Source organism: Anomaloglossus baeobatrachus, chromosome 4, assembly GCF_048569485.1.
Source record: "Anomaloglossus baeobatrachus isolate aAnoBae1 chromosome 4, aAnoBae1.hap1, whole genome shotgun sequence".
NCBI classification, from domain to species: Eukaryota; Metazoa; Chordata; class Amphibia; order Anura; family Aromobatidae; genus Anomaloglossus; species Anomaloglossus baeobatrachus.
This window is the reverse complement of record NC_134356.1, coordinates 347485468-347499236: the sequence shown is the minus strand read 5'-3', so window position 1 is coordinate 347499236 and position 13769 is coordinate 347485468. Positions and strand designations below refer to the sequence as shown.

The following is a 13769-nucleotide window of genomic DNA, read 5'->3' as shown; positions in this document are numbered from 1 at the left end:
TCCATCCGATATAGTCAGCAGCTACTGCTGACTAAACAGTGGAGCTATGCGTGGATGTCTGACCTCCTTCGCACAAAGCTTGAAAACTGAGCAGCCCGTGATCCCACGGGGGTGTATAGCCAGAAGGGGAGGGGCCTTACACTTTTTAGTGTAATGCTTTGTGTGGCCTCCGGAGGCAGTAGCTATACACCCTAATCGTCTGGGTCTCCCAATGGAGCGCCGAAGAAAATCTGTTTGGCGGGCTGGAAGAAAATTCTATCCTGTAGCCGTGAGAGATGATATCTCTCACCCACTGATCGGAGACTTGTTGAAACCAAGCGTCGCCAAAGTGGGAGAGCCTGACACCGACTAAGGACGTGGCTGGATCGGACAGAGAGTCACGAGGAGGCTGCCTTAGTGGCAGGACCTCCTGCGGTCTTCTGCGGACGCGCTCTGGAGCACCAGTTGGATTTCTGGTCCTTGGCTGAGTTAGCGGACGAGGCGGAGGGCTTAGAGGACGACCAGTTGGAGGAATGAAAGGAGCGAAACCTCGACTGAATCCTACCCTGGGCAGGTTTCCTGGTCTTGGTTTGTGGCATGGAAGTACTCTTCCCGCCAGTAGCCTCTTTAATAATTTCATCCAGCTGTTCACCGAACAGCCGGGAACCAGCAAAAGGGAGCCCAGCAAGGTACTTCTTTGAAGAAGCATCTGTCTTCCACTCTCGAAGCCACAAGGTCCTGCGGATAACGAAGGAATTAGCCGAAGCCACCGCAGCGCGGTGAGAAGCCTCCAGCATGGCAGACATGGCATAAGAAGAAAAAGCTGAAGCTTGAGAAGTTAAGGCAACCATCTCGGGCATAGATTCCCTGGTGAGGGAATGCATCTTCTCCAGACTAGCAGAGATGGCTTTGAGGGCCCACACTGCTGCAAATGTTGGAGAAAACGCGGCCCCCACCGCTTCATACACGGATTTGGCCAGAAGGTCAATCTGACGGTCAGTGGCATCGTTAAGGGAAGTGCCATCAGCCACCGACACAACGGTCCGAGCTGAGAGCCTAGACACCGGAGGGTCTACCTTTGGGGAGTGAGCCCACTCCTTGACCACCTCAGGTGGAAAGGGAAAACGGTCATCAGAACCACGCTTTGGGAAGCGTTTGTCAGGACAGGCCCTGGGTTTGGTCACAGCGGCCTGAAAACTGGAGTGGTTAAAGAACACACTCTTTACTCTCTTAGGCGAGGTAAACTGGTGCTTTTCTGCCAGAGAGGGTTGTTCCTCTGATACTGGTGGATTGAGATCCAGTACAGAATTAATGGAAGCAATCAAGTCACTAAATTCTGAGTCACCCTCGGAAGGAGCAATGGGGCACATGGAGTTAGCCTCCGAGCCCCCTGTATAGGCATCCTCCTCATCCTGCGAGTCCTCAGCCCTTGAATCAGAGCCACGGGATGAGGAGGGAGAGGGAACCGTGCGGAGCCTCTTAGACGGACGGGGTCCGTGCCCTGATGATGAATCCTCTGTGAGCTCCAGTCCTAAAGGCCCTTTAGCAAGAGCATTAGAGGCACCCTGTGAAGGGGGCTGATGCATATTCATCAAAGTCCTGGACAGAAGTCCCATGGACTCAGCAAATGACTGGGAGATAGACCTAGAAAAGGACTCTACCCAGGCCGGGGGTTCAGCCACATGTGCAGGAGCAGCCTGAGAGACCACTGGGGCCGAGACCCCAGGCCGTGGCACCTCCAAGTTAGAGCAGACCTCACAATGTGGATAGGTGCTCGCTTCAGGCAGAGGAAGCTTACATGCAGCACATACAGCATAAAGCTTTGGAGCCTTGCGCTCCTTGTGTGAGACATGCTGCCTGAGTGGGGGGAAACAGCTTCTATAAAGGGAATGAATCCCAGGGAGAATATAGCAGAGGTCCACAACCGGAGACCGGCTGTGGCTTACCAGACCGCTGGAAGCGGTGTTGTGTGCCCTCCAGATCCCGAAGCCCGGACCCCCAATGCACAGCACCTCAGGAGGGATGCAGAGTGCAGGACGGGCCAGAACAGAGTGAAACCTGCCCAAGAAAATGGCCGCCGGAGCGAAGAGAGGGGGCGGAACCTTGGGCGTCCCTGTAGGAAGGGCAGAATCTGGAGGGCCATAGAGGCCTGCAGGGGGGGAGTCGCACACAAGCAGTGAGGAGGGTCCCTCCCCTGTGCAGGACGGCCACCGGGAGAGGCCATGCCTGTCCCCCAGCATGAGTGACATGCGAGGGCAGGCAACAGAAACTAGGCCTACGGCAAAGCCGGGGCCTAAATTTAAGCAGCGAGGCCGACGCGCAGGCACCATTGGCGCGGTTCTCGAGCAAAAAACCAGAGGACCGGCCGGAAATGCTAAAAAACACAGTAAACACACTCTCCCCCCACAATAAATGACAGGGACCCCCAACATATGAACGTCTCAAGGTACTTAGCTGCTGAGACGCAGGGCCAGGTCCCTGGGGGTGAGTGCTCCGGTCCAGCAGGGTCCTCAAGGGGTTGTGGCCGGAGACCGGTCTCCTGCCAGGCATGGAGACCGTGCTGGCTCCCACTTCACCATCCCTCCTGAGCTCTGGATTGAAGGAGCACGGCATGTAAGGCTCCAGCCTTCGAAATCAACCTTACAACACCACTGACACAGTGGGGTGAGAAGGGACATGCCGGGAGTCCAGACGTGGACCCGCATTTCTTCAATCTTCTTCCAAAAAAAGGAAAAAAAGGAAAAAAATCATATGAGAATGCATGTATGGATGTATGCCTCCTGAACACAAAGCGAAAAACTGGTTGTGACTGGTTCACCAGGGGGTGTATAGGCTCAGAGGGAGGAGCTACACCTTTTAGGTGTAGTACTTTGTGTGTTCTCCGGAGGCAGAAGCTATACACCCAAGGTCTGGGTCTCCCAAAGGAACGATAAAGAAATTCACAATAGGTATTCGATACATGAATCCCCAAATAAATTTGGGAATTCAATTAGAATTGGTATTTAAACAGTCCCCATCATCATGCTGTTCACATTTTGACATCATGAGACTAAAGGGCCCCCAGTGTGGGCAGGTTCTATCTAGTCAATACAGAACTGCCCTACATTTTCTGAATGGTACAGTAACAAGCACCTAATACTTGAATAACATCATTAATACAGTCATTCTGCTTCTGCATGAACAACATAGGCCTATTTTCATCTACATGGACGACAATGCTACAGCTCACCTAGGTCGTATCATTAGGGAATGGCTGCTGGAGTCTGGGGTGCCTCAAATGAAGTGGCCTACACTTTCTCCAGACCACAATCCCTGAGAAAACCTGAGAGCTCATAACACTGTACCCGGGCCGCCCTTCAAGAATAGTGGGATGCCAGGCCTCAGCAGAAAATAAATCCACTTGTAAACAGTATAAAACGTCATTGTCAAGCAGTAATTGATGCTCAAGGCCACATGACAAGTTATCCAGACATTGCCATTTTGGAGGGCACACTCACCACTGTTGTTGGCTTTTGTTTCAGTAAATTGTTTGAGATGAGGAAATCACTGTTGCATGTTTCTGCTTAAATGCCCTACTCTCATGATAATAAATCACTGCAGTGTGAAAGTTTTACAAAAATTTCACAAGAAAGCTAAATATACCTAACTTTTTGTGAGTACGGTGTGTCGATATGAGGCAGAATAAGGAGAGCAACAATGCAATTTAATGTTAAAAAATGACATTTTAGGACACCTCAACCTAAAAGGTACAGGGACGCAGGGGACCCTCTATTTGGAGAATGGAAGCGCTGAACTGTCTTCTCTCTCTAGCTGACTATACAAACACACAGCTCATCTACTAACACTCTTCAACAATGAAATTGCAACATGAAGAATGAAAAGACGTGGTGATTGAAAAAATGTAAACAAAATGTTCTAAATAACCCAATGTATTCAGTATAGAGTAGGAGTGCCATGTGCAAAAACACACAAATTTACACACCTTGGCTGCTATCAATGAGGTTATTAATGGCTGTCTGAAGAATGTCCTGCATTGCCATTTTGCAACATGACAAAAGTAGGCTCAATGTTGCCTGTGCTACTGTGAGCAGGCAGCGTGGCTTACACATGCTGCCATGCCCTGTAGCGTCTCCGCACTTGTCTCCATCTAGCACATCTGTGGCATCATTGGCTGGCAGTTGCAAAGTGAGCTGCAAGCAGCGGATCTTGATGATTTTGTATGTAAGAGCAGAACATCCCTCAGACAACCATTAACCCCTTCACGACCGCGGGCCGTAAAATTACGTCCTATTTTAACGTGACTTAACGACCAGGGACGTAATTTTACGGCCTAAACTTCATTTGATTGCCGTGGCCATAGCAACGGCTTTCAAATGATGTCCCCTGCTGTTTCTTACAGCAGGGGACCTTTGCTTGACCCCAGGGGGGGCGGCATCGCCACCCCCTATCGACGATCGATGTGATTGGCTGTTCAATCTGAACCACCAACCACATCGATCGCACTAATTTCGGCAAAAATAATGCCCGAATTAGTGCGATCCTGTGAGATCCAGCTATGAGATGCCGCAGCTGCTGCAGCATATCATAGGTGGACCTCAAACATGTCGCCCCCAGCCCCTGCAGCACTGATTGGAGCGATCGTGCTATGACGCGCAATCGCTCCAATCAGTGTGCAGTGGGGCGGTCTGATCTGCCGGTGGCCGCCCTCCCCAGGCCTGTGCTGGCCTGCGAGCCCTCCCCCAACATGTCTGCAGCGTGCAGTGGCTGGTACTTGTGGTACCACGCCACCGCTGCTGCTGCCGCCGTAGCTGAGGTCACCGCTGCTGCTGCACGTGAGTACTGTGCTCACTTTGCAGCCAGCCCGTGCGCGCTCCCGTGGTGCCCCTGCGCGCTGCCTTGATAGCCCCTGCCGTGCCCCCCCCGCGATCTGCTCCCCCCAACCCCACCCCCCCCCCCCGACATCCCGATCTGCTCCCCCCGCGATCTGACTGCCTCCCCCATTATCTCTGTTCTGCTTCTGCAGCTCCCTCTCCGGTCTCCCCCTCTGCTCTACCCCCTCCCCCTCTGCTCCCCCCCCCCCTCTGCTCTCAACCCTTCCTCTCCCCCTCTGCTCTCCCCCGACGTCCTCTTACCTGTCTTCACCGGCCTGATCACATCTGCGTCCATCGCTGGGTCCTTCCTGGGCATTCTGCTGATCTGCCTGCTGCTCCTGTAAAGCTGTCCATCTCTCTGCCATCTGTTCCTCTGCAGCTCTTCTGGTCAGTGATCCTCCTGCTAGTCCTCTGGGTACTGTGAGTATAACTTTTTTTTTTTTTTCCGTATCCCCTGTCCATTTTTACACCTCATCCGTCCGTGCGTCCCGCCAAGCGCTGATCAGGGATGCACATAACGGATCGGCATCCCTGCTCAATTTTTGGCGTGACTTTTTTTTCCGTATCCCCGACGCTTTTTGTATCGCATCCGTCTGTGCGTCCCGCCAAGCGCTGATCAGGGATGCAGATAACGGATCTGCATCCGTGTTCAGTTTTTGGCGTGACTTTTTTCCGTATTCACGACGCTTTTTGTATCACATCCGTCCGTGCGTCCCGCCGAGCGCTGATTAGGGATGCAGATAACTGATCGGCATCCCTGCTCAATTTTTGGCGTGACTTTTTTCCGTATTTGCGACGCTTTTTGTATCGCATCCGTCCGTGCATCCCACCAAGCGCTGATCAGGGATGCACATAACGTATCTGCATCCATGGTCAATTTTTGGCGTGACTTTTTTTTTTACGTATCCCCGACGCTTTTTTTTATCGCATCCGACCGTGCGTCCTGCAGCGGCCGATCAGTGCACTGCGTCTGTGCGTTTGAAAAGTCAAATGGCGCTCCTTCTCTTCTGAGCCCCGCCATGCGCTCAAACAATTACTTTCCACCACATATGAGGTATCTGCGTACTCAGGAGAAAATGCACAATACATTTTATGGTGCATTTTTTCCTGTTACCCTTGTGAAAAAAAAAGCTACCTAGTTGAAGCAACCGTTTTGTGGTAAAAAAAAAATTTTTTCTTTTCACGGCTCAACGCTATAAACTTCTGTGAAGCCCCCAGGGGTTCAAAGTGCTCACCAAACATCTAGAAAAATTATTTGAGGGCTCTAGTTTCCAAAATGGGGTCACTTGTGGGGGAGTTCCATTGGTTAGGCACCTCAGGGGGTCTTCAAACCCGACATGGCGTCCGCTAATGAGTGCAGCTAATTTTGCGTTCAAAAATTCAAATGGTGCTCCTTCCCTTCCGAGCTCTGCCGTGCGCCCAAACAATTGATTTTTACCACATATGGGGTATCAGCGTACTCAGGAGAACATGCACAATAAATTGTATTGTTTACTTTCTCTTTTCTCCCTTGTAAAAATGAAAATTTTATGGCTAAAGTAACATTTTTGTGTTAAAAAGTAAAATTTTCATTTTTTCCTTCCACATTTCTTTGGTTCCTGTGAAGCACCTAAAGGGTTAATAAACTTATTGGATGTGGTTTTGAGCAGTGTGAGGGGTGCAGTTTTTAGAATGGGGTCACTTTTGGGTATTTTCTGTCACCTAGGCCTCTCAAAGTCACCTCAAATGTAATGTGGTCCCTAAAAAAAATTATTTTGTAAATTTTGTTGGAAAAATGAGAATTTGCTGATGACCTTTGACCCCTTCTAACTTCCTAACGGAAAAAAAATTTGTTTCGAAAATTGCGCTGATGTAAAGTAGACAAGTGGGAAATGTTATTTAGTAACTATTTTGTGTGACATATCTCTCAGATTTATGGGCATACATTTTCAAAGTTTGAAAATTGCGAAATTTTCAAAATTTTCGCCAAATTTCCTAAATTTTCACAAACGCAAAAAATATCGGCCTAAATTTACCACTGACATGAAGTACAATATGTCACGAAAAAACAATCTCAGAATCGCCAGGATCCGTTGAAGCGTTCCAGAGTTATAACCTGTCAAAGTGACACTGGTCAGAATTGCAAAAAATGGCCCGGTCATTAGGGTGTTTTAGTGGCCGGGGGTGAAGGGGTTAAAAACACCACTGAGTGCAGCCAAGTTGGGTGAGTGCTGAGATTTCTGCACGTGGTGCTCATACTGGATACAGAATACATCGAGATGCTTTGAAAATTTTGTTTCCATTTATTTTTCATAATTTGCATATTATTAACATGTCTATCCATCCTATGATTTCTATAATTCCATCACTTTTGATTGTTGGTATTGCAATTATAATGTTAAGGCGTTTATATATGCAATGTTCTGCTCTGTGTAAATGTCACCGACTAGGTAGATTACCCATATATAGCTGCACGACAGGTAAAAAGGAATTATGTGAAAATGGGCAATGACAAAGGAGGAATTTAATAAGGCTTTTACTCCTGATTTTTGCTTTATAAAATCACACATTCTTGTGCAAAGTAGAGTTGCACCACATATTTGCAGCTTTTGCCAGGTTTCCGTTGGTCCTGCCCCTATTCTTGAAAGTCCGTGGGGTGTAATGTAAGTAGCGTGGTCAAGCACAGCCAATATATTTACTACGGGGGTCCTAGGTTCAAGTGCCACCAAGGAAAAGTCTGCAAGGAGTTTGTATGTTATCCTTGTATTTGCGTGTGTTTCCTATGGGCAATCTGGTTTCCCCTCACACTCCAAAGACAGTCTGATAGGGAATGTAGACTGAGCCCCAATGGGGACAGTGATGATGAGGTCCGTAAAGCTCTATGGAATTAATGGTGCTAAATAAGCAAAGAATAATAAATAAATAGAACTATACTCCAGCTCATAGCTTTCATGGACTTCTGATTCTAACACACAGACAGTCTGAAATTATACGCCAATTTAATGAATAATTAATTCTTATTGAATAAGAGCATTTTACACCAGGGGACTTCAAGACAACAAACAAAGACAAAACGAGCACTCTAACTTAATTAACCCAATGTAATGTCCAACATCTGTGATCCAGCAGAAATTTCAGACACTGACTCCATAATATCAGGAAGCTCTTTACCTTGTGTAGGGTTCACAACTGGATTTTAAGAGTGATAACAAGACAGGATAGTTTTCATTGCTGCTGTTTTCAAGAGCTTCCTTGTACAGATAGGACAGTAACCTAACACCCTAAAAAAGCAAACAAAAAAAAACCAAAACATTCATATATAAATAAAACTGGAAAAAAAAGACAATTTTGTTTACTTACCGTAAATTCTTTTTCTTATAGTTCCGTATTGGGAGACCCAGACATTGGGTGTATAGCTTCTGCCTCCGGAGGACACACAAAGTACTACACTCAAAAGTGTAGCTCCTCTCTCTGAGCTTATACACCCCCTGGAGAACCAGATCTAGCCAGTTTAGTGCAAAAGCTGAAGGAGAATAGCCACCCACAAGTAAAAACAGAGCAAGAACCGGAACAATCGGAGACTCTGTCCACGACAACAGCCGGTGATAACACGCGGAACAAGAAACTGCCAACAGGCAACAGGGAGGGTGCTGGGTCTCCCAATATGGAACTATAAGAAAAAGAATTTACGGTAAGTAAACAAAATTCTCTTTTTCTTTATCGTTCCTATGGGAGACCCAGACATTGGGACGTCTCAAAGCAGTCCATGGGTGGGAATAAACAGAAAAACTAAGAAGTAGGCGGAGCCTAACTTCACAAATGGGCGACAGCCGCCTGAAGGATGCATCTGCCCAAGCTCGCATCTGCCGAAGCATGAGCATGCACTTGGTAGTGCTTTGAAAAGGTATGCAGGCTAGTCCAAGTGGCAGCCTGACAGACTTGCTGAGCCGTAGCCTGGTGCCTGAAAGCCCAAGAGGCACCGACAGCTCTGGTCGAGTGTGCCTTGATCCCCGGCGGGGGAGGCACCTGAGAACACTGGTAGGCATCCGAAATGGTCGACCTAATCCAACGGGCTAACGTCGGCTTAGAAGCAGAGAGGCCCTTACGCCGACCTGTGGTTAGCACAAAAAGAGAGGTGCACCGCCTAAGAGCAGCGGTGCGAGACACATAGATCCGGAGAGCACGCACCAGATCCAGAGTATGCAACGCTTTTTTAAAGCGATGAACAGGAGCCGGACAAAAGGAAGGTAGGGTAATGTCCTGGTTAAGGTGGAAAGGAGAAACCACCTTAGGGAGAAAGTCCGGAGTCGGACGGAGAACCACCTTGTCTTGATGAAAAACCAAAAAAAGGTGACTCCGAAGAGAGCGCAGCCAAATCAGAGACTCTCCTGAGGGAAGTTATGGCCACTAGAAAGACCACTTTCTGTGAAAGACGAAACAAAGAAACCTCCCTAAGAGGCTCAAAGGAGGGTTTCTGCAAAACCGTGAGAACCAAATTGAGGTCCCAGGGATCCAAGGGCCGCCGGTAAGGCGGAATGTGAGACGCACCTTGCATGAAGGTGCGGACCTGAGCCAGCCGGGCGATACGCCGCTGGAACAGCACTGACAGAGCCGAGACTTGTCCCTTGAGAGAGTTGAGGGACAGTCCCAGCTGCAGACCGTGGGGAGATAAGGTATGCACACCAGTGACTATGGAAGGGGAATACATGTAATAGCAGAAACTGCTGTGTGAATACTGACATGAAAAATTCAATAGCTATGTGTAAGAATGAAATGTGAAAAATGGAACCTGCATTACTGCCATGAATATATGAATAAAGAGAAATTTAGCTACTGAATTGATCAATGCAATAGAGCCCCAACACTACGCCAAAGTATTTCTCTACGTTGGGGTCCCTAGCTTGTGTGTGTCCTCTCATGCAGTTAAAAAAACTTACCGTGTATGGGAAGCTGAGAACCAGGCTATATATACGATGTGGATTGGCAATAGGTGTGTATGGGGAGGGTTCACAAACGAAAAACTACTAACATTAAGGAATAACGTTTGGAACTCCATTCTATGTCTGAACTGGGTGCAAAAAACCTAACTGCACCCAGTTCAGACTTAGAATGGTGTTCCAAACGTTATTCCTTATTTGTTAGTTGTTTTTCGTTTGTGAACCCTCCCCAACCACACCTATTAACAATCCATATCATACGCATAAATAGCCTGGGTCTCAGCTTCCCATACACGGTAAGTTTTTTAACTGCATGAGAGGACACACACAAGCTAGGGACCCCAACGTAGAGAAATACTTTGGCGTAGTGTTGGGGCTCTATTGCATTGATCAATTCAGTAGCTAAATTTCTCTTTATTCATATATTCATGGCAGTAATGCAGGTTCCATTTTTCACATTTCATTCTTACACATAGCTATTGAATTTTTCATGTCAGTATTCACACGGCAGTTTCTGCTATTGCATGTATTCCCCTTCCATAGTCACTGGTGTGCATACCTTATCTCCCCATAGTGATGTTTTTTAGGTTTTTTGCACCCAGTTCAGACATAGAATGGAGTTCCAAACATTATTCCTTAATGCCAGCTGCAGACCGGACTGTAGAAATGACAGAAGGGTCGGCAAGGAAAAAGGCCAAGGAGGATGGCCAGAAGAGCGACACCAGGACAGGAAAATTTTCCAAGTCCTGTGATAGATCTTGGTAGAGGAAGACTTACGGGCCCGAGTCATAGTGGAGATGACTTCAGGGGGGATACCAGAAGCCATCAAGATCCAGGACTCAAGAGCCACGCCATCAATCTGAGAGCCGCAGAATTCTGGCGGAAAAACGGACCTTGTGAGAGAAGGTCTGGACGGTCCGGAAGATGCCACGGCACCTCTACGGACAGATGGAGCAGGTCTGGATACCAAGCTCGCCTGGGCCAGTCCGGAGCAATGAGGATGACTCGACGGCCCTCCATTCTGATCTTGCGCAGAACTCTGGGCAAGAGAGCTAGAGGGGGAAACACGTAGGACAGACGAAACTGGGACCAGTCTTGAACCAGAGCGTCCGCGGCGAATGCCTGAGGATCGTGGGAGCGAGCCACGTAATCCGGAACCTTGTTGTTGTGACGGGATGCCATTAGGTCCACGTCCGGAGTGCCCCACTTGCGGCAGATTGACTGAAACACTGCCAGATGCAGGGACCACTCGCCACTGTCCATGGTTTGACGGCTGAGATAATCTGCCTCCTAGTTTTCCACGCCTGGGATGTGGACTGCGGATATGGTGGACTTGGAGTCCTCCGCCCATTGAAGGATGCGTTGTACCTCCAACATTGCCAGGCGGCTGCGTGTCCCGCCTTGGTGATTGATGTAGGCAACCGCTGTCGCGTTGTCTGACTGGACTCGGATGTGCTTGCCCGCCAATAGGTGGTGAAAAGCTAGGAGAGCCAGAAGCACGGCTCTGGTTTCCAGCACATTGATCGAGAGGGCTGACTCGGACGGAGTCCAAGTGCCCTGTGCTTGGCGGTGGAGACATACCGCTCCCCAGCCGGATAGACTGGCATCCGTGGTGAGGATCACCCAGGACGGGGCCAGGAAGGAGCGTCCCTGAGACAGAGAGAGGGGCCGAAGCCACCACTGAAGAGAGCTCCTGGTCTGTGGCGACAGAGCCACTAACCTGTGCAAGGAGGAAGGCCGCATGTCCCAACAGCGGAGAATGTCCAGCTGCAGTGGACGCAGATGGAACTGGGCAAAGAGAACAGCCTCCATTGACGCCACCATCTGACCCAGCACCTGCATCAGGTGCCTGATGGAATAACGGCGGGGCCTCAGCAGAGAGCGCACCGCCAGTTGGAGAGACTGCTGTTTGATTAAGGGCAACTTCACAAGTGCCGGCAGAGACTCGAACTGCATCCCTAGGTACGTGAGCCTCTGGGTCGGAGTCAGAGTGGATTTGGGCAGATTGACAAGCCACCCGAATTGGGCTAGAGTGGCGAGAGTGAGCGAGACACTCCGCTGACAGTCTGCGCTGGATGAGGCCTTGACTAGAAGGTCGTCCAGGTAAGGAATCACTGCCAACCCCTGGAGGTGCAGAACCGCAACCACTGCTGCCATGACCTTGGTGAATACCCGAGGGGCTGTGGCTAACCCGAAGGGGAGAGCCACGAATTGGAAATATTCCTCTCTGATTGCAAAACGTAGCCAACGCTGGTGTGAAACTGCAATTGGCACATGCAGATATGCATCTCTGATGTCGATGGATGCCAGGAAATCCCCTTGGGTCATTGAGGCAATGACTGACCGCAGAGACTCCATGCGAAAATGCCGCACCTAAACATGCTTGTTGAGAAGCTTGAGATCCAGGATGGGCCGGAAGGAACCGTCCTTTTTGGGGACTAGGAAGAGATTTGAGTAGAAACCTCTGAACCGTTCCCGGGCGGGAACCGGTACAATTACTCCGTTGGCCTGCAAGGATGCCACGGCCTGAGAGAAGGCGGCGGCCTTGGAGCAGGGGGGAGTTGACAGAAAAAATCTGTTTGGCGGGCTGGAAGAGAATTCTATCCTGTAGCCGTGGGAGATGATATCCCGCACCCACTGATCGGAGACGTGTTGAAACCACACGTCGCCAAAGTGGGAGAGCCTGCCACCGACTAAGGACGTTGCTGGCGCGGACAGATAGTCAAGAGGAGGCTGCCTTAGTGGCAGAAGCTCCTGCGGTCTTCTGTGGACACGCTTTTGTGCACCAGTTGGATTTTTGGTCCTTGGCTGAGTTAGTGGACGAGGCCGAGGGCTTAGAGGACGACCAGTTGGAGGAACGAAAGGAACGAAACCTCGACTGATTCCTACCCTGGACAGGTTTCCTGGTTTTGGTTTGTGGCATGGAAGTACTCTTCCCGCCAGTAGCTTCCTTAATAATTTCATCTAGCTGTTCACCGAACAGCCTGGACCCAGCAAAAGGGAGTCCAGCAAGGTACTTCTTTGAAGAAGCATCTGCCTTCCACTCTCGAAGCCACAAAATCCTGCGGATAGCGAGGGAATTAGCCGAAGCCACCGCAGTGCGGTGAGAAGCCTCCAGCATGGCAGACATGGCATAGGATGAAAAAGCTGAAGCTTGGGAAGTTAAGGTAACCATTTCGGGCATAGATACCCTGGCGAGGGAATGCATCTCCTCTAGAGAAGCAGAGATGGCTTTGAGAGCCCACACTTCTGCAAAAGTTGGGGAGAACGAGGCCCCTGCCGCCTCATATACAGATTTGGCCAGAAGGTCAACCTGGCGGTCAGTGGAATCCTTAAAGGGAAGGTATCGTCAAAAAAAAAAAATTCCAATAACTGAAAAAATGTAAAGTAATAATGTTTTAATGTTTTGTTTAAATATTATTATTTGTTTTTAATTGAGCAAAATCTAAAAAAAAAAAATTAGAAAGTTTGATATTTTCCACTGTTAAACACTAGGGGGAGCAGCTGCTGAAATCCTACAGAAATCAGACTGTATAAAAAGCTCATATTACAGCCTGCCGTAAAGTGGGCGGAGTCTGCTCTCCTGTGTGTGGTGGCACGCCTCCCTCTCCTAATCTGAGTGTATACAACAGATAACAGAGAATGACATGTAAGGACACAATGCACAGCCATTTTCCTGGTGACCAGAAATGTGTAAAGTGTCACCAAGGACAGCAGGAGTATCACACAGGATAGGATTAGATACACAGCCCTGCAGTCAGTATCACACAGGATAGGATTAGATACACAGCTCAGCAGACAGTATCCCACAGGATAGGATTAGATACACAGCTCAGCAGACAGTATCCCACAGGATAGGATTAGATACACAGCTCAGCAGACAGGATCCCACAGGATAGGATTAGATACATAGCTCAGCAGACAGTATCCCACAGGATAGGATTAGATACACAGCTCAGCAGACAGTATCCCACAGGATAGGATTAGATACACAGCTCAGCAG

The 13769-nt window shown here is 49.0% G+C and overlaps 1 protein-coding gene across 1 annotated transcript in view; it reads right to left on the bottom strand.

Annotated features, from left to right (window-relative positions):
- TUBGCP6 (tubulin gamma complex component 6) overlaps nt 1–13769 on the bottom strand; it is a 184724-nt gene that overhangs the window by 116454 nt on the left and 54501 nt on the right. The window contains 1 exon segment of the mRNA XM_075343451.1: nt 8001–8110. Coding sequence (XP_075199566.1) covers nt 8001–8110 — 110 coding nt within the window.